This window comes from Notothenia rossii (genome assembly GCF_949606895.1).
Source record: "Notothenia rossii genome assembly, chromosome: 1".
NCBI classification, from domain to species: Eukaryota; Metazoa; Chordata; class Actinopteri; order Perciformes; family Nototheniidae; genus Notothenia; species Notothenia rossii.
The window spans coordinates 44,620,694-44,644,094 of NC_136912.1; the positions used below are offsets into that span (position 1 = coordinate 44,620,694).

General features: G+C 39.3%; 2 protein-coding genes across 4 annotated transcripts; one reads left to right on the forward strand and one right to left on the reverse strand.

Annotated features, from left to right (window-relative positions):
* The first annotated feature begins 1,882 nt into the window (after nt 1-1,882).
* Nucleotides 1,883-6,397, forward strand: LOC307030122 (uncharacterized protein). Of its 2 annotated transcripts, none has more exons than XR_013805544.1 (6): nt 1,883-2,587; nt 2,679-2,812; nt 4,281-4,428; nt 4,519-4,767; nt 4,923-5,138; nt 5,894-6,397. XR_013805544.1 is itself a non-coding variant. In XM_079666356.1 (6 exons), exons 1-6 carry the CDS (start codon nt 2,193-2,195, stop codon nt 6,092-6,094), a joined length of 1,398 nt encoding a protein of 465 aa, XP_079522482.1. In that variant the 5' UTR covers nt 1,889-2,192; the 3' UTR covers nt 6,095-6,397. The 2 variants fall into 2 exon arrangements, 1 of the variants encoding a protein (XP_079522482.1); XM_079666356.1 differs by having other exon boundaries at nt 1,889-2,587; nt 4,868-5,138.
* On the reverse strand, nt 6,092-12,306 carry LOC307030111 (uncharacterized protein). 2 transcript variants are annotated; one of them, XM_079666335.1, is made up of 12 exons: nt 11,927-12,306; nt 11,436-11,633; nt 10,971-11,209; nt 10,768-10,868; nt 10,485-10,657; nt 9,977-10,171; nt 8,939-9,025; nt 8,597-8,850; nt 8,394-8,519; nt 7,416-7,556; nt 7,152-7,260; nt 6,092-6,710 (listed from the first exon to the last, which is right to left on the reverse strand). In XM_079666335.1, exons 1-12 carry the CDS (start codon nt 12,087-12,089, stop codon nt 6,493-6,495), a joined length of 2,004 nt encoding a protein of 667 aa, XP_079522461.1. In that variant the 5' UTR covers nt 12,090-12,306; the 3' UTR covers nt 6,092-6,492. The 2 variants fall into 2 exon arrangements, with proteins under 2 accessions (XP_079522461.1, XP_079522462.1); XM_079666336.1 differs by having other exon boundaries at nt 6,573-6,710; nt 7,152-7,250; nt 11,927-12,302.
* Nucleotides 12,307-23,401: the final 11,095 nt, after the last annotated feature.

A 23,401-nucleotide genomic window follows, 5' to 3' on the forward strand; every position in this document is an offset into this window, starting at 1 on the left:
AAAAGAGATTAAATCCTCCGCCGTGAGGCTCCACTGCCGTGTGGAGGCTGTGGGTTGGGGGAAACGAAGAATAGGGCAAGTGATTGGATCTAAAGTAAGATTTTATAGTAAGTGAAGACTTTTTACGGAGAGCCCGTCAAGACGGCATAGGTTTAAAAGGGTGATTACGTTAGGTGAGTGACGACAGCTTAATTGTGTCATTCCTTCCTATGGACTTACTATATTATCCTAAAATGATGGCAGGGACAGCTTAGGACATTTCAACAGAAAATATAGCATTTGGTTGCTAAAAATATTTTTTACAGGGAGGCGTGTGGTGCAGTGGGTTGTGCGTTGGTGTTGTGATCAGGGTTCAGGTTCAAACCCCACTGCAGTCAGTATGTCGTTGTGTCCCTGGGCAAGACACTTCACCCCAAATTGCTCCTGTGGGGTTGCACAGTATTGAGTATGTAAGTCGCTTTGGATAAAAGTGTCTAACAAGTGAAATGTAATGTAATACATTGCTAAATTACCAATATGTGTGCGCTGTTTGATTAAAAGAACAGAACAAATCGATAAGAAAGTGTGAAATAAGGAGAGGTTTTGTAAAACGGAGAAGTCAGAGTGAAAAAGACAAAGAACGTATACAACAGGGTGTGGCACATAAGAGAGAGTAATTATAAATTAAGGTTTGGCTTTATCTGCTGGACATATTGTATATTATTTTAGTCGGAACTAGAACCACTGTGTTCAAATTTAGAACTATTACATTTAACACATATTTGTATATTTAAAGCATTGCACATAAATAATTTTGATCAGAAGTACAAAAGGGTTTAGTAATTAATCCATAATAATTTAAAGAATCTTTAGAGTGTAAACAGATAGGGAAAAACACATTTTTACAATCAAACAATTTGCATGTCTGGATTATGGACAGGGCATTTAGATAATGTTAAATATGTTCTTTATTCTCGCGTCCAGGAGAGAAGCTTTAAAATGAGACTAAATGGAGTCTCTGAAAAGATTCAAATGGGATACTTTAATTAAAAAAGGCGCGGTAGTGTTACAGACAGAATATTGTTCCGGCAGAAAACAGCTGTGATCTGGCTCTCATGAGCAAGAGAAGAGGGCGAATCCCTCGTCCGGTGTTGCTATATATATCCTCTGCTGGCTCCTCCCCGCCAGCCGGCTCGCCTCGTCTCTAATGTCCGTTGTTGCATTTAAACAGAGGATTGGTACTTTTCACATTCAATATATGCTTAACCCGCCTTTTCTCCTCATATTCTCTTTAATCACTTTTCATGTAACACATTCTAAACGCTGTAATCAATACTCCAAAATATACAGAAAATACTTTACGGCTGGTTTGGTTTCCGGATGTTGTCACATGCTACTCTCGTCTGTGAACAATAATGTATTCAAATAAACTGTACTTTCATTTAATATTCAGCATGGTAGTATCTCAACATCTATAGTTGTAGTGTTAAATCAGTAGGTTTCGGTTTGCACCACTCCATGTCATTTCGCTACTCAATTCACCTCTTTAGGATATCGTATATTAGCCACATGCTAAATGCTAACCGTAGATGAAGGATTTTCAGAATAAAAGCTTAACTGCTTGTGCACAAGAATTTCTGGTTCTTCAGTATAAAAGAGCGTTTAAACTGACGGTATGTTTAAGCTACATTATACCATCAAAACATTGATTTTAATTTCTAACAATAATACGAATAAGTGTTCACTAAAAGTGATAATATTAATAATTATAATAGAAAGAAAACATAGGCCTACTCTTGAGTCAATTTGCACTGTTGTGATCTGTTAGTATGCTCTCTGCTTGTTTTCACTGTTGTTCTAAGTAATAGTAGGATTTAAAATATTGGAGAATATGTGTATGGAGGATGGATTGTGACACAATTAAATAAATAAATACATCATTAAATAATTAATTAAATGTGTCATTAATTAATTAAAATTGGAATTAAATACATAAATATGTGATTAAATGTGTCATTAATTCATTCAAATACGTATTCATTCAATGTAAAAACCACATATAATTATTTCACTATTTAATTAATTATTTCATGGACCTGTGTTGCAGCGCTTCATGAATTTATTTTATCTGTCAAACTCACCCATCAAAGTCAGGGGGCGGGGCTAACGCAAATCTAGTCTATCCATTGCTTTCGTCTAAAGCCTTTCCAAGCATGGCGGCTACGGAGGACATTCTTCAACTTTCTCAGGAGTTGGTGAGAGATATTTTAAACCTTGCTGAAGATGTGGAAGCAGGACCTGCTGACCCAGAGCAGGTAGCGTGTAAAGCAGAGGAGTTTATTGAAATTGTTGGAGTTATTTCCGCCCTTTCCGATCAAGATATTGATCGTAGAGTGACTGCAAATTTAGAGGAAGTACTCCACCGCTTCTCTGGTACCAGGGCGCAACAGATACAACACACACAGGGACCAGGACGTTTGGCGTTTGACATACCGAGTGCAGTCTTGGAACACCAAGTTCTTTCTGGAACACCAGTTTGTCAAATTGCAGCATTGTTCGGAGTCTCAAAGAGGACCATCAGAAGGCGTATGAAACAAAATGGTCTAAGGTATTTACACTACATTCACGAGTTTTCAGTTTATGAATGGCCGGTGTTGTGTAACAAACTCGATACTAATATGTTTTTTTTGTTTGTGCAGAAAGACCGACCTCTATTCAGCAGTGAATGATGAGGAGTTGGACCATATTGTAACAGAACTCCACAGAAGACATCCAAACACCGGCTACAAGCTAATGCGAGGTCATCTGAATGCAAGAGGTGTGCGTGTTACAAGTAAGTATAATAATATATGACCTGATGTAAGGGATAATATAGAATGAGACGGTCATTTCTCCTATGTTTTGCTAACTCTATTCTGGGTCGTGAGAAAACGCAAAGCCGTTTAGAAATCAATGCATGGAGGGATTACATACGCGTGTATATCAGATGTGGGTAGTAATGAGTTACATTTACTTGAGTAACTTTTTGGATAAATTGCACTTTTAAGAGTAGTTTTAATGAAAAATATTTTATATTTTTAATTGAGTAATATTGTTCTAAAATAACAATACTATTGAGTACAATTGTTGGCTTCTCTACCCACCTGAGTATTAAATATATGTACATATAATATTTGTGCCTTGATTTATGTTACTTTTGTAAAGATTTAATATATGTGTGCTGTAGTTAAGAAGTATTGTTTAAAATACATGAATTTGAAGTTTATTCATTTATAATATCGTAGACAATCCCAATTAATTGACTGTAACCATAACAGCAGAAAGGGCAGCTTTAGCCAACAGAGATATTATCAGCTGTAGTCCCTGGCCAGATGAAAATAGACAGCCCCCCCAAAAAAGAGATTATTATTGATTACATTCATGTTCTTATTTGACAAATCAGATGTTACTCAACAGTTACTCAGGACTTGAGTGTTTTTTTTTCCACCAAATACTTTTTTACTCTTACTCAAGTAGTTATTTGGATGACTACTTTTTACTTTTACTAGAGTAATATTGTTCTAACGTAACAATGCTGACTTGAGTACAATTTTTGGCTACTATACCCACCTCTGGTGTATGTTTTATATGTGTGTATTTATGTAGTGTTGTCAGACTCTGATCTTGCATGGTTGTTTTCCACGCCTTCACTCTCCCTGTAACAAGTTATGAGTAATTTTTCTAACCATCACCATTAGTCCGAAGCTGATTTAAATAAGGCAAATATCCTACATAGTTCCTCTTGAACCTCTTTTCCTTTATGCTCCTCTAATTGTAGCGGTGTCCCTAACAACTGCGTGTTATACATAGCAGTGGTGAGAACAGACTGTAGAATGCAACGATTGACCAATCAATTTAACAGAATTGGTAATGATTACATTTATTTATACTGTATCTATTATTTGAAAATGAACTATACAGTAGTGAGCCTAGCTAATTTTAAGATAATGTTCATGTAGCCTATGTTTCTATTTGCAATGCATCCAGTCATTTTATTTGCAGTTAACTTGAAGCCAGTAGCCATGTATTAAAATATCCTATCACTAAGTTTGGTGTAACAACTTTTTTCTCTTTCAGAAAATTTAGTTAACTTTGGTTATTTTGACATGGTTCTGCACTGTAATAGTTGTACACACCTCACTATGTTATGACACTGTTTCCTCAAATTAAGTGACTCCACAAGTATTTTTGTTCCAGCACTAGTCAAGTAGATTGAACAGGTGTGAGTGTGTGTTTTTTTTATTTCATTCTTCTATCCTCAGTCTCAAGACTGCAAGACTCATTACGCAGAGTCGATGCAGAGGGAGTCCACATGAGACGTCTAAGGCTGCGTGTGTTAAGACGACGCCAGTATTCTGTTCCTGGCCCGAACTCTTTATGGCATGTAGATGGCCACCATAAGCTCATCAGGTCAGTGATATTGGCAGATAAAGAATGCATCTGTCAGTAGAATTGTTTTACAGTAAAGTTGTTTTTTGTGTGTTTACAATTGCCTTACAGGTGGAGATTTGTTGTCCATGGTGGGGTGGATGGATTCAGTCGTTTGGTGGTCTACCTGACTGTGGCTGGCAATAATAGAGCTAGAACTGTCTTGCAGAGCTTTATCGCTGCTGTTGAGCAGTATGGGCTGCCATCAAGAGTACGGTCTGATAAAGGAGGAGAGAATGCAGATGTAGCAGAATTCATGATCAGGAGCAGAGGTGCCAACAGGAATTCGCACATCACAGGAAGAAGTGTCCACAATCAGCGGTAAAAAATTGTTTGGCAACTAGGCTCACACAACAAACATTACCAGTTGAATATGTCACCCACAAATTAACACCAATTGTCAATTTGATCCTAAAAACAGAATAGAGAGGATGTGGAGAGATGTGTATGAACATGCCCTGGACCTCTTTCATCAGATCTTCACTTCACTGGAAGATCAGGGAACACTGAATCCAGACAATGAAGTCCATCTTTTCGCACTGCACCGGATCTTCCTTCCTCTGATTCAGCAAAGCCTAGATTCTTTCAGAGATGGATGGAACTTTCATGGTCTTAGAACTGAAAGGAATCAGTCACCACAGCAACTCTGGAGAAGATACAGAGAGCAAGGCCCAATGGAGGACCCTACTGAGGTTAAAGAAAGATCAAATGTTAACACTTTTTAAATAGTCTGTTTCCCTAATGGAATTATATGAGAAATTATATGCTATAAAGGTACTTTAAATGAATCATACATCTTATCAAGGTCTCCTGAGCTTTTAAAGAACAACCTGAGTTATAGTTATAGTATTCATGGCTGTATTATTTTACAAAACTATATAGGTGACCAAAAACCAACAGGGTCCATAGTGCTCAGTAATTTTTTTCATAAGAAGGCTGTTTGCTGATATGTGGGTTGTATCCCATTTTGAATTATGTACTGATTAGTTTTAACCATTTCATCATTAAGTGGCCATCCTAAAGGCTTTTTATAGTTTTTTCACTAGAGTGCCTTGGATTTTTTCTTCGGTTATTTGTAATATGTATAATTTCTCAACTGACTTAGTGACCAAAAATAACAAACTTAACCCTTGTGCACTGTTAGAAACCACTACCGACTCGTTATTGTTCATTTTAGTGGCTTTTTTCCCCCAGCCACGGCTTTGATGCAGGTAGAGAATTTGCCCAGTGTATTATTGACCTAGTGACATTTTTAAAATTATATTTACAAAATTCATTTCAAATTAATGTGTCACCAAAAATCATTCCATTTTCTGTAACACAGCAACATTTATGGCCACATTTAAGAGTGAAAACATCCAACAGTGCATGAGGGTTTAATACTTTGAGTAATGAAACTAGTTTGATGTATTAAGTACAAGATTGATCATGCTTGTCCTCCATTCAGGTTTATGAAGACTATGGGATCGACTGGAATGGACCTCACAGTCTTCATGGAGGCACTGTGTCAGTCCCTGAGATTCAGCTGGCCCATGAACTCTCCGATGAAGAGGCTGCCATTTTGCCAGCTCCAGGAGTTTCTGTAACTGATGCACTTAGATCATATATAGAGACTGTGCAAGTTTTATCAAGAATCATAGCAGACTAATGTCCAACCAATGCTTTTATTTGGCATCTTAGAACAAGCAATCATATTTGTAAAACGCTTCATTCCTTAAAATCAGTTTAGCCTTAAAGCTCTTCCATCACTGTTATGAACTTGTAAATGGACTTTATGCACAGCTCCATTACTTCCTAAACTTAAAACACACTCCTTTTACTTGCTGTCTCATTATTGACCACTGAATGAATAACATGAATACTGCTCTCTTAACACTGAAAGCTGATGATGCAGAATGGTTGGGTGTAAGTAAATGGAAAAAACTATTTTGAATAAAACAATTGTCAACTACTGTACACAGTATGTTCACTGTTTGTTTTCAACGACACTGAACTTGTGTCAATTGACCTGACCAACTGCACAGTGCACATCTGTCCGAAAAACACTTAAACAAGTCCAAATCCAGTCTGAACACTATTTATGGCAGAGACGAGTGCTTTCTCAAAGTCCATGAATGTTTTGAAATGGGCTGGCAGCTTTAGTGTTTCAAAGCATGTGGAGGATGTAGGAAGGGTTCCACCAGAAATCTCCACTTTCAGTTCAGGAGGAAGCTTCTCCCAGCCAACCCAGAACGTCAGCAGCTGGACCAGTGTAGCCGATGAAGCTAAAAGTCAAAGTGGATTCAAGACTATATTTAGTTCAACTTAATTCATATCAATGAGACATAGAAGAGTTGCTAAAGAGAATAAATTAGCCAAATACAGGTGAAACTTGGAAAATGAGAATATCTTTCAAAAGTGCATTCGTTTCAGTAATTCCAAAGGTGAAACAAATCTCATAACATGCAAAGTGAAATATTTCAAGCCTCAGTTATAATTTTGATGATTTGGCTTACAGCTATGAAAACCAAAAATAAAAGAATCAAATTAGAATATTTTATGAAATCAATAAATGTAATCATCAAAATTATAAAAAAAAATGCTTGAAATATATTGCTTTGCATGTAATGTGTATATCAGTTTCACCTTTTAAGTTGAATTACTGAAATAAATGAACTTTTGCACGATATTCTAATTTTCCGAGTTTCACCTGTAATGTTAATTACCTGTTTCAATGAACATCCTTAGAAATCCAGTGATGCGGCACATAGACTCTATGTCAAAGTCTTCATCATCACTGTCCTCAAGTGGCCATGTGATTTTGTCTAGAAGCATCTTACAGAACAAAGTAATTATTTTAAAAAGAACTTATTTTAGTGAAGGAATAGGCAGAATACATTCTTGGTAAAGGAAAAGAGAACCAGCTCAGTCATTGAAGATGTGTGTACATTCATCAAGTGAAGTCAAATCTAACTAAATTACTGATTTACCTGTGGTGTGAACTGCATTTCAGTCATTTTGGGGAGAAGAAGAGGGACAACATCTGGCCTAGATGTCAACAGGGGCCATACCATCACATCTTTCAGTCCTTTTCTCAACTGTTTGATTTGGCGCATGGTCCTCCCAATAACCTAAGAGGCAGAAAAATCCATATTACAGATGAAATCCTCAACCCAAATTTGCCAATAGTAGGGAAAATGTTCATAAAAAGCAAATTACTTGCTTTATAAAATCCATCCTCACTCTACTACACAATATAGCAACCCTTTATAAGACATTTTCAAGTTCTAGAATAATGTACGTACGCCGCTAATCAAATGTGTTTTCCTGGAATGTCCCTTTATTTTTCAACAAAAAAAATTCTACCTGGGTTACAAGTTAAAGAGAATGCTAGTTCTCCTGCCTACAGTCCCAAAATGCCTGTGAGAGAATAAGTGGTGCTTCATGCAAACCTGACATAACTGTTCTGCTTAAGACAATGATGGATGATGGGGAAATGCCACTTTCTAAGTTTCAGCACCTGGTGTCTAGTGCTCAAATACGGTACTAAGAGAAGTTAACAGTGGTGAACACCTAACTATCACCTTTTTAGAGTAGATTATCAAAAGGGAAATTCACACAACCAGATGAGTGTTGTTGAGCTGCTTTGATGTACTGTAGTGTGATTTTTTTTTATGAAGGATTGCATTTTGTTTATGATGATTTTTCCTACTGGGTCAACTTTTGTGAAATTGGGGTTTCTTAAATATACCATTGTTCTAATAACACTTGCAGGAATGAGAAACATTGTAGTAGTTAAACTGTATGTATTTAATGCTGGTTTTGAATAACTAACATTACTATGGGCCAAGACCAAATATGTTTAATGTTTCCATCTCTTCCTGTTTTGACATAAGAACCCAGGGTTCACAACACTTTATCATTTCAACAACTACAGCAATGAATTCCGTCAATAAATAGGGACTCACTGCATGGAGTAGAAGTTTGTTATGTAGCCATCTCCGATTTGTTTTGGTGACTGTTGGGAGATCCCAGGACATTGAAAGATCTGAAACGGCGTCCTTCTGTTCCGGTGTAAGTTCTTCATGTTCAAGCTAAAATCCAAATCATACAAGTGATTACATTTGCCCAAACAATAATTCTGCAAGGCAATTTTTTTGACATTACATACCAGTTTTATGATGCTCCTGATGTGCAGATCAGGACAGTCTTCTGTAACAACAGTTGCTGTTTCAGGGTCCCCATTGAACAGTACATGAATTACAGCAGGACTTAATCCTGTGACATGGGGGCCGTCATGCAGAAAGCTGTGGGCCAACATCCTTCCTGCAACCCGGAAGAGGTCACTTTCAATAAGCACCTCTGATGCAGCTGGAACAAGATGATCAGGTTCACCCTCAAATAGCAGTGTTCGGCCCATTCCTCCTGTAAAGTATCCAGAGATCTAGAGATTAAATCAAAAACAATTAACCACTGAAATACATTTTCATCTTTACAATAGGAAGAGACTTACCAAGATCTAGACTGAATCCAAACTGAAGTTTGGATATTATTGTTGTCATAAAGTACCGCATCACTCCCTCCCCAACAGCAACGTCACCTGAAATAAAATTGATGAATTAATTATAATTAATAAATAACAGTGGCAAAACAATGGCTGACTGATCCAGGTAACAGGATTAGGTAACATTTAACAAGCAAGGAAAAAGTAGTCAATATTGTATGTGTGTATTATGCAAGATCTTTTTTCATCAGTGATCTTCAATTATATGATTTATGGATCCCATTTAACAATTTCATATAAAAACCTGAGTGTTATAAACTTTACTGATACATTTATATTAAAAACTTTGGTAATACTTTACTTGAATGGGTATGCATAAGACTGACATGATAATGTCATAATCATGACATGACACCTGTCATGACACTTTATGAATGCTTATGACAGTCGTCATCAAGTGTCATTCGATAAATGATGTCACTTTTAATGCCAAGTTGACTTTGTTTGAGATGTCTTTGTTATGACAACTTGACATAGACCAAAACAACATAACCTGTCATAAACATGACATATAAGACCTGATTATCAAACTTTGAAAATATATTTAGCTTTATGTCTTAACGTAACATTAAACTGTCATATATTGATAGCTTTCACATTGTAGTGTGGAATCTACAGAATTGACGAGGCATTTTGTTGGTTCTTTTTACTGCTTTATTTACGTTTTTACATTACCTTTTTTGTTGGAAATAGGTTGAGAGATAACTGGCACAGAGGACACCAGATTAGACATGCAAAAACGTTCAAAAAGTTTGATAATAAGGTGTTCTGTGTCATGTTTATGACAGGTTATGTTATTTTGGTCTATGTCAACAACAATGTCAACTTGGCATTAAAAGTGACGTCATTTACCGAATGTCACTTAATGAATGCTTATGACAGTCATAAAGTGTCATGACAGGCATCATGTCATGATTAAGACAGCATCCTGTCCGTCTTATGCACACCCATTCAAGTAAAGTGTAACCCAAACTTTATATTACTTACCAACAAGAATACAATGAAGTGGACATGCCCATTCTTGCTGCTGTTTATAGAATGACAGAAGTTCCCGTTCCCTGTCTTCTTCGGAGTCCCTTACATCCATCTTCATTCTCAGTGCTTTTCCAGGTGCATGTTCCCTTAAAAGATGCTCTTTGAAAACGTTTGCAGCTTCAGCTGGTTCCTTAATAAGCTTCCAATCTAGAAAAAAACAACAATAAAGTGATCAATTCCAGACAGACATGTTGTTAGTTGGGATGTTACCCGCAGATTAAGATATCCTCTCAGTCTACAGAAAAGGAGAACATTTACAGAATATTTTACAAAGCTGAGTTGATATAAAAACCGCTTTCTGTAAAAAAAACAAAATATTTTAACAATATATAACCCTATTGCCCATTGTTTTGTGTAATTGTATTAGCTTATCCAATTATATCTTACAGGTGTTATTTTTCTATTGACACAGTTTAAATTACACACAATCTTATAGCAACTGTATTGTGATGACACAGACCGTTGTTTGTTTCTTTGGGACCAAAATCCTCATCAATCGCTGCTGGGGCAACTGAACCCTCAGCTGATGTTGATGGCCTCACTGGAAGACTGTCAGTGACTGGAGCTGTCCCGCTATCATTTTCTTCACTTTCACCTCCCTCTTGTTCTCTTTCTAATGCCTGCATGGGTGCCCTTCAAGTTAACAAAATTGAGATTATGGTCACACTCCCTTGTTTGTGTGCACAACACTTCCCAAAGAAAAAAGAATACACCATCCTTCAATTTCTATAGGAAGTACATACCCATTGCAGCTCAATCTGTGCAGCTTCATCTCTGAAAAGGGAACTTCATTCTGGCAAGTGATGCAGGGGATTACTGGACCAGAGACATGACCTGAGCTCTCCTAGCAACAACAACAAAATACTTTTAATTAATGATTAAATGTCACCAGTGAGCTTTGTTTTAATTATGCATTAAACTGAGTGTGTGAAATTATGTACACTACACAATCTAAGGTTAGATCCTGTTGAAGTGGACGTATGTAGATTGTGGACTGTCCAATCATCGTTGATGGATCTTTCAGAAAGGCAAGTGTGTATCCAGAGCTGGGACACGGAAGTAGTGCCAGATTTCGACTACGAGTAGATCCTGCAATTTTAAGAAATTCAAAGCCTCCGCCTTTTTGGAGCTTCGGGAACACTTCCATAAGTTTGTTTGATATGACCATTGGATCGCTGTCATTCCCTGTGGAATAAAAGCACATCATATTGACTCACCAAAAACTAAGCAAATAAGCCTGTTATAACGTATTCACAACATGATAAATCAACCTAAGTTTGAGTCTAATATGAACATATGGAAATACTTGTCTATAAAAAGAAATGCCGAGCATAACTGCACAATTTCAACTTTCCACAGACAGTACAGTACTTTCTTTATGGTTTTGCTAAAGTCTTAGTTTCTTACTCACCTAAAAATGTCACTTTTTGCTCTCCAAGTCCTGAAGAAAGAAGTTCCTGTTTATGCTGTACGCTTGGAACTTTCTCCACCTTGTGGTCTGCCAAACAACAGACCGTGTGTGTGTAGCTTCTTCGAATGACTTGTGCTGGTCGTCTCATAGTCCTTCTGGCGCCACCGGTATACGGCGCGAAAAGCCTTGCTACCTCGGCTGCAACACAGAACAATGACAACTCAATCGGTCACCAGTCAGCTAAAACAGTTAGCCTCACCGTCTATTTAAATTTAGTGGTTGCTGCGAGCTAACACTATTTTGCCGATTAGCGTTGTATGCCCGCACCATTGAACACACACAAAGCATACCGCGCACACCTACCGCATACAAACACTTTTCAATCCATCTCCAAATTGTTCGCTAATTTAACCTACACCTGTGTCCAAAGTCATTGATTACTAACACACTTGGCTGACATTAAATGACTTAGCTAAACTAAGTTAGCTTACCTTGGACAGGTGTTCGCAGTGGAGCGGCAGGTAGTGGAGCCGCCGATGTCGCCGGAGCCCCCGCCGCCGCTGAGGTCGCCGTCGGGGCCGGAGGAGTTCTGCTGAGAGCTTCCTCGATTAAAGTCGCTGCTTCTCTCAGCAGCTCCGGGCAACTCTTCGACATGTTGTACTGCACGCATGAAATTCGTCGATGTAGGTACAGGCATGGGTGCAGGACGGAGTCTTCCACTTGACCCAACGTACTGTAGCCTATAGGTGAATAGCGCCATCCAGTGTATCGGGGTATTTTCACTATCAATCCATTATCTGGAATCCATCTGTCTTGACTTGATGCGCTGGGTAACCAATCAGGTGTTAGAACCCGCCCCCTGACTTTGATGGTGAGTTTGACAGATAAAATAAATTCATGAAGCGCTGCAACACAGGTCCATGAAATAATTAATTAAATAGTGAAATAATTATATGTGGTTTTTACATTGAATGAATACGTATTTGAATGAATTAATGACACATTTAATCACATATTTATGTATTTAATTCCAATTTTAATTAATTAATGACACATTTAATTAATTATTTAATGATGTATTTATTTATTTAATTGTGTCACAATCCATCCTCCATATATGTGGGGATTTTCTTCTTGTGTGAAATATATGGAGCTTGAAATATGTGAGTATTTCATTTTATAGGAGAAAATGGTTTACTGAAAAAGTTGTTTTGAGTAAATATGTTACAAATGGTTGAAATAATTTGTTTAAAGGAGTTCTGTAATATCATTAGGAGACATTCATTTTGTTGTTAAGATGGCATTTAACAACCAAGACAGATAGTATGATTAGAAAAAGACAGAGTGAAAAGGGTGGGATTTATTTAACCTCAGTGTGCTAGAATTTCTATAGGTAATGCATCCCGAGACCTGGACTCTCTCTCTCTGCCTGTCAGACGGCTAAGACCCCGATCCGCCTGAGCAAACAAAGACCTAACCCAAGCAGGGCACTGCTGCTTCTCCATCGAACAGACAGAGAACCAGAGCTGAACCAACAACAAGACTGCATCCAGAACTGCACCCAGAACTATCTCCACCTGTGGCAGCCAGAACCAAAGCTCCATAAAAAAGCAAAGAGACTGAAAAGGAGGAGATGAAATGCAAAGCAGTACAAGAACAGTGGCATGATGGGGGCTGCAGACGAAACTGGGCAGATGGCTGCATTAAAGAGTTACAGCGGATGGATTCAAGAGCTGATGGACAAAGGGGGAGGAGTCAGAATCAGAGGAGTTGGTCGAGCAGAATGTGAGGAGGCCGGGGTCACGGCTCGAGATAATCCAGAGGAGACGGGAAGGGAACCGGAATGAGTGAGTTTGCACATAAACACACTTATTCACAAACGCACATAAAAATAACAAAATTTAAAGAAATTGAATTGACTTGATAAATAAGTAAAGATAAAAAGATTTATTACCCATTAATTAATCAATTGGTAAATTAAAAATAGCAGTAAAGAGGAAACTATTAAAGTAAAATGTAAAATGTAAATGTAAAATGTTTTTACCATTAAAGCAGATTATTGTTTAACCCTTATCCCGGTGCTTTGACTTTTCCTTCTTTTAAAACAAACTCATAGAGGAACGCGCGGAGCAGAGGTTCTGCCTCAACAATACCTACCATGAGTGATAATTCCTAAATTCGACTACAAACCATTGATGAAATGACTTCTGTTTTTAAATCATTGATAAAGGAAGGAGTGATTGTTACATTTTCGTACACCCAAGGTTCCACACACTGTTAAAGAGGTTAACATTGTTCTTTAAGTGGACCAGAATTGAAGATAAATGAATATGAGTTATGAAATACATGGCAGAGCTTTACAGATCCTAATAATGTTTTGACTCAAGAAAATAATTATATGCACAAGTTTCTGAAATAGATCTATTAGACATTTTAATATAGATTAGGTGTTAATAAACTGTAGTAGTAGTACTATAAGGAAGTTACATATTTGGCTAACAAATTTCAGGAAATGTGGGAAACAGCTGTCCCAATGAAAAGTTAGAGATATCTGGAAAATTATAGTTGTAATCGTGAATTAATAAATGATGGCGCTCGATATATGACATATTTTTGTAGACAAAGGATACTGGCCTATGCTGAAATATCAAAGTCTCTGCAGAGCACGACACATGGCCAAAAGACTGAGACCAAATTACCTTTGACCCTGACTGACAGTGTTACTTGAGAAAAGCACTGTCAATGACTGACTCTGGGGTGCATACCTGACCAAACTTGACTTTTCAACCAGACAGTGTGAGTGTGAATGTATGTCTGCATGTGATCAGTGTAACTGCATGATTTAAAACAATGACTAATCAAGCATGTTTTTGTACTAACACATTATTCTGGAGCTCCAAGGGAAACGAGAGGTTTCCTAAAATTCCGCAAAATTGGAAAACCGCACATGTGACTCGTTTCTAATCTACTTGATGCTATTGTATTCCCACAGGCAGTGGCGGTTTGCAAAATGTCAAGCTCAAACTAAAAAAGGAAGATTCTGTTTCTTTTAGGACTTAAAGATGGAGGGAAACACTACACTGGAGTGTTTACAGTGGAAAATACATTTGTGAATAATGTTTGTTATTTTCTTATAATCAATGGTTACCTGAAGGTTTTCTTCCCATACAGGATTTTGTTACACATGAGTTCATGTGTAAAAAGGGGTGTGTATAATGTATTATATCAACATGGCTGTCAAATTCATAATCTAAATTTTTAATTTAGGGACTGAAAGAAACCTGCCGCCCCAACTCGGATGTTCAATCTGACCATTGATTGACAGTTTTAGAATGAACCTGCTCCATGTCTATAGGATACTGTTTGATGAATGTTGACATGTTTCTAAATATTGATTGAATTATAACAGGTAACACAGATGCAGTGGCCAAGGGGCTACTGAGAGAGATGTAAGTCCAGAATAGAAATACCAAAGAAGTTGACCTGTGATGATGAAACAATTTTGTAATGTGGATATTTTAACAGATATTATGTGGGGTTTGAAATGTAGAACAAACATATTACAGTTAAGTTAAGCTAAAACATAGTAATGTAATGAGACAGAATTTAATTTAGACAACTTCCTTTCTCTAGCCTGGTAAATAATTAGAAGTAAAAGCCATATACTTTATTGTTTGGGTCATTATGGGGATAGAAATTAAGTTAACACAAGACTAGTTTCACAAGGGCAATTTAAATTCATAATAGAAAGACATTTGATGACAGTATGTTGGAATTCTGTATTCATTTTCTCAGCTTGATAATATCTAAGCACTGACAGGTAGAAGCAGTATTGCCAGAAAATAATTCACTTTCACATTATCATGATTTTAGTTGTTTTTGAATCCATATCATGAGTGTGTTTCTTTACCAGAAACATTAGCAGTTCATTATTATATTTAGATTTTAAATAGGATTTCAAGGATTTGATTTAAGAATAACACAGATGCTTGTCAGAAATTCAGAGCTATTGAAATATGTTATTTAGTTCACCTAATGATGTTGAAGTTTTATTTTGTTGGCACAGTCCAAGTAAAAAGATTCTGAAGCTGCACTGGCAATTAGGAGGTCTACAATTAATTTAGAAAACATTAAAATTAGAAATAATAAGCACACCATTTATCATTTACAGAGATAAGAAAAGACATACATGTGGTTTAAACAGAAAATTAAGATGAAGATATTGTGAGATTTAAAGAGAAAAGTATAAATGAAAGAGCATGTGTTTGAGATTGTTGGGGCAGAATCTCTGCTCCGCGCCGTTCCTATATGAGCGGGTTCTCAAAAGAAGGAAAAATTCAAAGCAGCCAGGATAAGGGTTAAACAATAATCCGCTTTAATGGCAAAAACATACAAATACATCACCTAATCACGAAGCACTCTGCAGAGTACTCCGGGCTCAGGTTCTACCACCGTGTGAGACACGTCTCAGGAACGGCAAGTCAAAAACAAGAGCGCCGATCTTCAAAATGATCAAAACATTTATACACAGGTGGGGAGGAGTTTTGTCGCTTGCTCCTTCCTAGCTATTTGTTATTGGCGAGTTCACTTCTGAGCGAGCTAGCCAGTGAGTTGGTAGTTTTCCATTGGTCAGTTTCACTTCTGGGCGGGACCCCAGGTACTAAGTCCGCAGTTGTTGATTCCATGTTGCTTCTGTGCGCGTGTGTGTGTGTGTGTGTGTGTGTGTGTGTGTGTGTGTGTGTGTGTGTTTCTGTCCCTCTGCCCTTAGGCAGATCCCCCAATCAATGATTTGGAGTCATGATAGAGGACTCTTTGACAGGACACATAGCCTACTCATTCCCCCTAAACATCTTCAACACACACAAACATAGTATCATGTATCTTATCACACAACAGTCACCTGTTTTTCTTTATGAAAGCCATATTTGTAAATATCCAAACGCCATCGTCCCAAGACAGTCACCGCATCAGTCAACCAACATAAGTTAATTGTTCTTGTGGCTTAATGGCTTCCCTGAACTTCCCTTCACCCCAAAGTCAGCTTACTAGGAATGAATACATTTTATTGATAAGCTCAAAAGGACGTTTATCTCGTTTACTGCTGGGTGACCCAAGTCTCAAGGCCTGCAGGATGTGTAGGAGATAAATCATTAATTCTACAAGACTTTAACTGCCTTATATCTGAAAATGTATCTGGGAATTCCCCTGTTAATTGCAAGGACTATTGATAATTAACAGAGAGACCCTAGGGGCCTCTTCTTGGTATCTGCTAGGCAGAAGTCACTCAATGCAGAAATCACAAGTTTAGCACACATTCTATATAAGGTGACATTAAAATGAATATACCAGATTGAACTTTCCTGCCATAACACGTTACTTTAATACTTCAAATAATTCAAATAATACTTCAAGATGTGAAAGTATGAAATGGTACGAGAATATCTAATGAACAATCAAAGGGCTGTAACTCAATCTTAAATCAACCATACTCGCAGAACGCCCCACAGACAGCAGAACTAAATGGTCCCAGGAGGGAGTTTTTAAGCAAAAGACAGCATAGAGAACCGCAGTGACGCGTCGTAAAACCCGGAAGTAAACTTCTTCCGGTTCCTTCGTGAAAAACCAATGCAAATTCTCCATAGGATTTTGGAAAATGGCTCGAAATAAGGTCTGTGGTTGACACACATTTAAGAGAGGGATCAGGTTTTGTTCAGCCGGATAATCTCCACATGTCAACCCTACTTTTATAATTTTTGAATCATAAATCTAGTCGCCAAAAGCTAAATGCTAACGTTATGCTATAAACGAACTACAAGCCAGTACAGCAGCAGGGTCGCACGACTTCAACGTCACGCCAACTTAAGATCGTTTCAACTGACTTGCACTGAAACTGCACTTTGAACACTTTAAATATATTAACATTTTAAACTGTATACCCCGGTTATCTAGACCCTTTTTGTTTTGTTTAATGTATACCACGTTTATCTAGGCCCTTTTTTGTTTGTTTTATGTATACATGTCACACTGTGGGAAATGATATTTCGATATTTCTGGATGTATAACACATGTCGAATTTTTTACAATAAAGCTGAATTTGACTTTTGCGTGCTTGCATATTTTAACAAAGCTTTTCATTTTAGCCACACTGAATTTAACTAGAAGTCATGGCTGTGTCAATTACCAGTCTGATATCATTTTACAAAGATGACAAGAAGAGTGTAGATAGAGGAGAGAACCACTACAAGTCAGGACACGTAACAGTGCAGCCTAGATGAAGGTGTGCTTACCGGTTTTGTCAGGGCTAGCATGAGGGACACGGTTTATAGTGTCGGTGAGTAGTGATGGCAAGAGTACCGTTAACCTAGAGTTAATTTATTCACATTAATTCCCATCAACAAATCAATTGTATGTGTCACATGAAATCTTTATTAGGCAAGGCAAGGCAAGTTTATTTATATAGCACTTTTCAACACAAGGCAATTCAAAGTGCTTTACAAAAAATGAAAGACATTAAAAAAGTGACATTTAAAATCAGTCATTAAAAAAAAAAGCTAATAAAATAAACATTAAAAGAAAAAATACATGGATAAAAGTTACAGTGCAGTCTAAGATATGAATAGTTCAATTAAAAGCAGCGACAAAAAGAAAAGTCTTCAGCCTGGATTTCAAAGTAGTAAGAGTTGCAGCGGACCTGCAGGTTTCTGGGAGTTTGTTCCAGATATTTGGAGCATAATAACTGAACGCTGCTTTACCATGTTTAGTTCTGACTCTGGGGACAGAAAGCTGACCAGTCCCTGAACACCTGAGAGATCTGGATGGTTCATAATTTAGCAGGAGGTCAGAAATGCATGTTGGTCCTAAACCATTCAGTGCTTTATAAACAGCAGCAGTATTTTTGAAATATATTCTTTGACACACAGGAAGCCAGTGTAAAGACTTCAGAACTGGAGTGATGTGATCCACTTTCTTAGTGTTGGTAAGGACTCAAGCAGCGGTGTTCTGAATCAGCAGCAGCTTTCTAATAGATTTTTTAGTGAGACCTGTGAAGACACCATTGCAGTAGTCCAGTCTACTGAAGATAAAAGCATGGACACGTTTTTCCAAATCCTGCTGTGACATTAGTCTTTTTAATCCTAGATATGTTCTTTAGGTGATAGTAAGCTGATTTAGTAACTGTTTTAATGTGACTGTTGAAACCAATAACTAATTTAACCCGCTGACAAGAGAGCCCACCTCCGAAGATCGTGACTGGCTGAGGGACAGACTCGGGGGCAGGTTTTCAGGAATTTCTTGGCTTCTCTCCCCCGAGCCAGAAGAGGAACACTACAGCTTGGAAACACTTACTGTTCCTGAAATTATCAAATCTGTTGGGCATCAGGGACCTGAGGCAATTGTGGCAAGCATGGCATTGTCTGAAGAGCAACAGAGGGCAATTCAGGTGGCTACCACTTGTTAGAGATGGAGGATGTTTAAAACCAACCTCGTCTCCGCGTGTCGTTTGGTAAGCTGGGTAAATTCGTAAAAAGGAAGAGATTAAGAAACACCAGAATGCAAGTTAAACAATAATATTGTTTTAATGATAAAAAGTAACAATACAAATACAAAGGAAGTACTTCCTGCTCTTCCTCTAATCTTACGGATCTGGTCAGCTTGAAGAAAAGAAGAGAGCTGTCTAAAGAAAACACCGGTTTATATCCAAAAACCCCAGGAGGAGCTATGCGGCTGCTCCCCCCCGAGGGGTCCTCCATTTAGAAAAGGCAACCAATCAGCGCGAGCCAGAGGCGACCCTTACATTTGAGATAACAAACCCCTCCTTGCAAGTTTCACATACTTTTGGCATTTTATAAAGATAGGTTTAAGATATAGTTTTTTATAGTTGGATTATACAAATAGCACATGTGAGTTACCTTAACCTCAAATAATAATAACAAGAGGAAAACATTAGCTCTGATCTCAAGCAGTAAAAAAGTACCGCACACTAGGGGTTTCACCAACTAATCGACTAGTCGACTAGTCGACTACCTTTACCACTAGTCGGCGCTGTAAGCCCTAGTCAACTAGTCGTGAAAAAAATTGAGGTAAACGAGGTGCTGCAAAATGCTACAAAACACGTCCGACATTCTTATGTATGGCAGTACTTCAACGAAGATGTAATCAACTCCACAGTGAAGTGTCAGTTGTGTACAACTGTACTGAAGTACAATACAAATGCATCTGCTATGCGCAACCATCTGAAGATGAAACACCCGCTGCCGACAGCTAGCACTAGCAGTAATGCTAGCACCAGTGAGCAACGGACCGGCGTCAGCACTGAACAGAGGCGAACGAACAGCAAGAAAACACGGGTCAAAAGTGATGCGGATGATGAGCTACTGGATTACTGCCAGCAGACACCGCATATCCCCACAATGGATAATCCACTGGAGTGGTGGGCAGAAAACGTGCACCGCTTCCCCCGCTTTCGAGGAGCTACCTGGCTATTCCAGCCACAAGCACCCCGAGTGAGAGGGTTTTGTCCCTGGCAGGCAACACTTTCACACTGCGTCCTTGTCTGCCGAGTCATCATACTCGTCCTCTGCCTCCGCATATGCCAACAAGTGCATTTGGTACAGTGGGGGAGGAGCAGCTTTTCCTTCAATGGTGGAAATGATTAGTTTGACACACAAGGAGCGGATGCACGGCACACAACAAGAACCACATGTTATTAAAATGGCCATAAAAGTAGCTACAGAAATAAAAAGAGACATTATTAAACCTTTCCATTGACCAAACATGTTAGCAAACCACTCTTCTAAGAAATTGTGTACCCCCGATTGTTCATGCATAGTTTTAGATAGGGTACGAAGGCCTTCTAAAGCCCTTGTGACGGAACTGTCCGGAGCCGTGTTGTTGGGAATAAATGTGCAGCACATCTCCCCAAACATTGCACAAACTCCACCCTTCTCCGCCAGAAGCATATCCAACGCCATCCTATTTTGCACAGCCATAAGGGACGTTGGACCCAATTGTTCAGCCAGGCTTTCTACCGCGTCCCTAGTGAGATTGGCCAATCGGAGTATGTTGTAATGTACTTAGTTGATCCTTTCTACATTTTTGATAGGGGTCACAGGGAAGAAGGCAGAGATAATTGGCAAACTTTCAAACCCTGCAGCTATTTGGTCAGCTAGTTTGCATTCGTTAGGGACCCCTCCTGGGACTCCGATGGAATCGATGTTGGTGGGTCAATCGACAGACAAATCGAAGACGCCCGGGGCGTGGCGTTTGGACAGCGTGTGTCTCCTACGTTGAGTGATTAGGTTGGTGTTAAGGGAGGCTTTAGGGTCCGTGGGCACCAGTTTTTTGCCTAATAACATTAGGGGTGCCTGGAGGCGCACCATAGCACACAATCCTACAGATAGTTCGGGAATACGGGTGAACAGGCGGTGGCCCCCACAATAATAGTAGAGCCCAGCCCTGGCCCAATGTCCTATATTAGTGCTAGACATGGTGAGGTTACACCAATCCGTAGAGACATTTCCTAGGTCAAAACGTGGAGATTTTTGGACCATGGAAAAACATGTGTACCCACCGGCGCCTTTGTCAGGCGTAAATGGGCCTGTCCTAGTGTCATTGTCAATTGGAGGGAAAACATTGGCTAGGTGGGTGCAGGTAGGAGGGCTGGCCATCTTAGTCAGTTGTAACATAAAGTTATCTGTGGGAAATTATCTGTGGGTATCTGTGGGAAACAGGGGCGCAGGGTCAGTGACTAATTGCGAGCGGGCCGTAGCACAGGCTAGGCAATCCCCTGCCATTTGTTCTTGGGCTGTTCGGGCAACCCATCTTAACCATAGATTGTCATCTGTGTATCCTGTGGCCATTTGGATGACGTCTAGAGGTTGAAGTTGGCTATAATCCCCCGTGCATTTATCCGTACATGTGATTTTAGACAGGTATTTAATATTAGATGCTGCATGAGGAAGGTTTCGCTCTACCTTTGGTTTAACTTTAATTTCAAAGAGGCCTTGTGGCGAACGCTTTCCTGCATGTACCGCGAGGACATAAAGTCCAGCGTCGGAGAGCACGAGATTTTTTAGCGTTATGCGTACCGGATTACAAAACCTGACAGAGCACGGGACGTTTGGGTTTCTCCTAATCACTTTCATTCTATGTTTGAGGGATCTAACAATTTCCGCCGATTGGTAAGGTGGCGTGTATCCCCAGTCATCAGGACCCAAATTTGCTAGGACACCGGACCAGGACTCGCAGGCGCAACCGTATGTGTATGTGACGGACACATAAGGGTCGCCTTTGGTCCTGTATGTACTGCCTCTGTTAATGTAAGGAGCACCTTTAACCGTATCTGCGATGCTTCTGTTACATACCGCAGGGGCTAAGCAGACGTATTTGGCTAGGTAGGAATAGGTCCTGTCGAGGTTTCTGCAGGGGGCAATTTTGCACAGGTCGAGTTGTATTATTCCATCACTACCTGCTTGGAGAGTGAAGGTTTGTCTAGGAGACATTGGGGTAACAACTGTCTCATATTGGCCCCGTTTGACTCTAGTTACGGATTCATTTGGCGGGGGAGTGGAGTCTGGGTGGTCAATGGAATCACATAAGATTAAAATAATGGCAACAGTCACAGTAGAAAACAGGGCTAAGCCTGCGAGACATTTCCAGTTACCATACATAGTTATACTGTTAGCTCCAACCCTTCTAGTGTCAGTATACGTCTATGCTAACGTATGGTGTTAAAACCCAAGTTATTAAAAATGCTGTGGACCACTGGGTCACTCAACCATGATTTTAAAGGTTACAATGTACATACAGTAGGGCGAACAAGTAGATTATTACTCCTAACACTAGTAGCAACCAACAGGTTATCAGGAAATTCAGGGCTCCTTCAGACATTTTCTATTCTTCTCTGAAATGTTTTGGTCCCTGTGTCAGTACTACATGAGGTAAAAAAGAAAAAAAAAGAAAAATCCCTTAAATATGGGTTTTTAGAAAACAACTCCCTAAATGCGAGTTTACAAAAACAAATTCCCTAAATCTAGGTTTATAAATGGGGTCTTCTTCCTCAAAAATAGGTTAATAAATGACTTTAACCTGTGGATTAAGATACCACTTCCCTCAAAAAATGGGTTATTAAAAGAACTTTAAACTGTGGGTTTAGATACCACTTCCCTCAAAAAATGGGTTGATAAATGAGGTGCTATGTGTAGCTTATAGCAACCTGATCAGAGGGGAGTAGGTTCCTCTATCTTTCCGTGAAGTCCTGTGTCTTCGTGCTCCGGCCTGCTGACGGCGACTTCTGGGCCGTCTGTTGTAGGGATGTCTTCGTTGTCTTTCTCCTCCAGTCCGCTGATGGCAGCTTCCAAGTCGTCTGCTGTAGGGATGTCCGCAAAGGTCCTTCTCCTCCAGTCCGCTGAAGCCAGCTTCCAAGTCGTCTGCTGTAGGGATGTCCTCGTTGACGATAGCCAGGTCCGTCCGGATGTCGTCGAGGGTCCTTCCAGGTGATTTGCCCGCTGCACACTGGCTCCAGTGGTACCATATGTCCCCCTTTCCTTCTAGGCGGACGGCATGGGATGTCCGCTGGGTCACTCTGTAGGGGCTGGTGAACCTGGGGTTGAGCCACTTGGGCCGGATGACCTTCAGCCAGACGAACTCCGCTGTGTTGGCCTCGTGTTTTTCGGGTCCCCCTTTGGCATCAGCAACCTGAGTGGAAAACCCTGACACCAATCCCTTAAGCTGCTGGAAATAAGGTTTTGGACTCAGGACCTCTACTTCCTTTCCTACACTCAAGGCTCCTGGGCCAGGAAACTGATGGCCATGTGTCAGCTCAAATAGGGAGAAGCCTGTCCCTTGGTTAATAGAGCTCGTAATTGACATGAGAGCCAGAGGCAAGGCCTCTAACCATTTTATGCCTGTCTCCTCACATGCTTTGCTGAGTTTCTGTTTGATGTTCTGGTTTCGTCCTTTCTACCTTT

Excerpts from the sequence above, each read along its gene's own strand:
- LOC307030122 (XM_079666356.1), top strand. The coding sequence starts at position 2,193 with ATGGCGGCTACGGAGGACATTCTTCAACTTTCTCAGGAGTTGGTGAGA. Across the intron at positions 2,588-2,678 it reads ATGAAACAAAATGGTCTAAG|AAAGACCGACCTCTATTCAG; the intron begins GTATTTACACTA and ends TTGTTTGTGCAG. Across the intron at positions 5,139-5,893 it reads CAATGGAGGACCCTACTGAG|GTTTATGAAGACTATGGGAT; the intron begins GTTAAAGAAAGA and ends TCCTCCATTCAG.
- LOC307030111 (XM_079666335.1), bottom strand. The coding sequence starts at position 12,089 with ATGTCGAAGAGTTGCCCGGAGCTGCTGAGAGAAGCAGCGACTTTAATC. Across the intron at positions 11,634-11,926 it reads ACTGCGAACACCTGTCCAAG|CCGAGGTAGCAAGGCTTTTC; the intron begins GTAAGCTAACTT and ends TCTGTGTTGCAG. Across the intron at positions 7,557-8,393 it reads ACAAACTTCTACTCCATGCA|GTTATTGGGAGGACCATGCG; the intron begins GTGAGTCCCTAT and ends TCTGCCTCTTAG.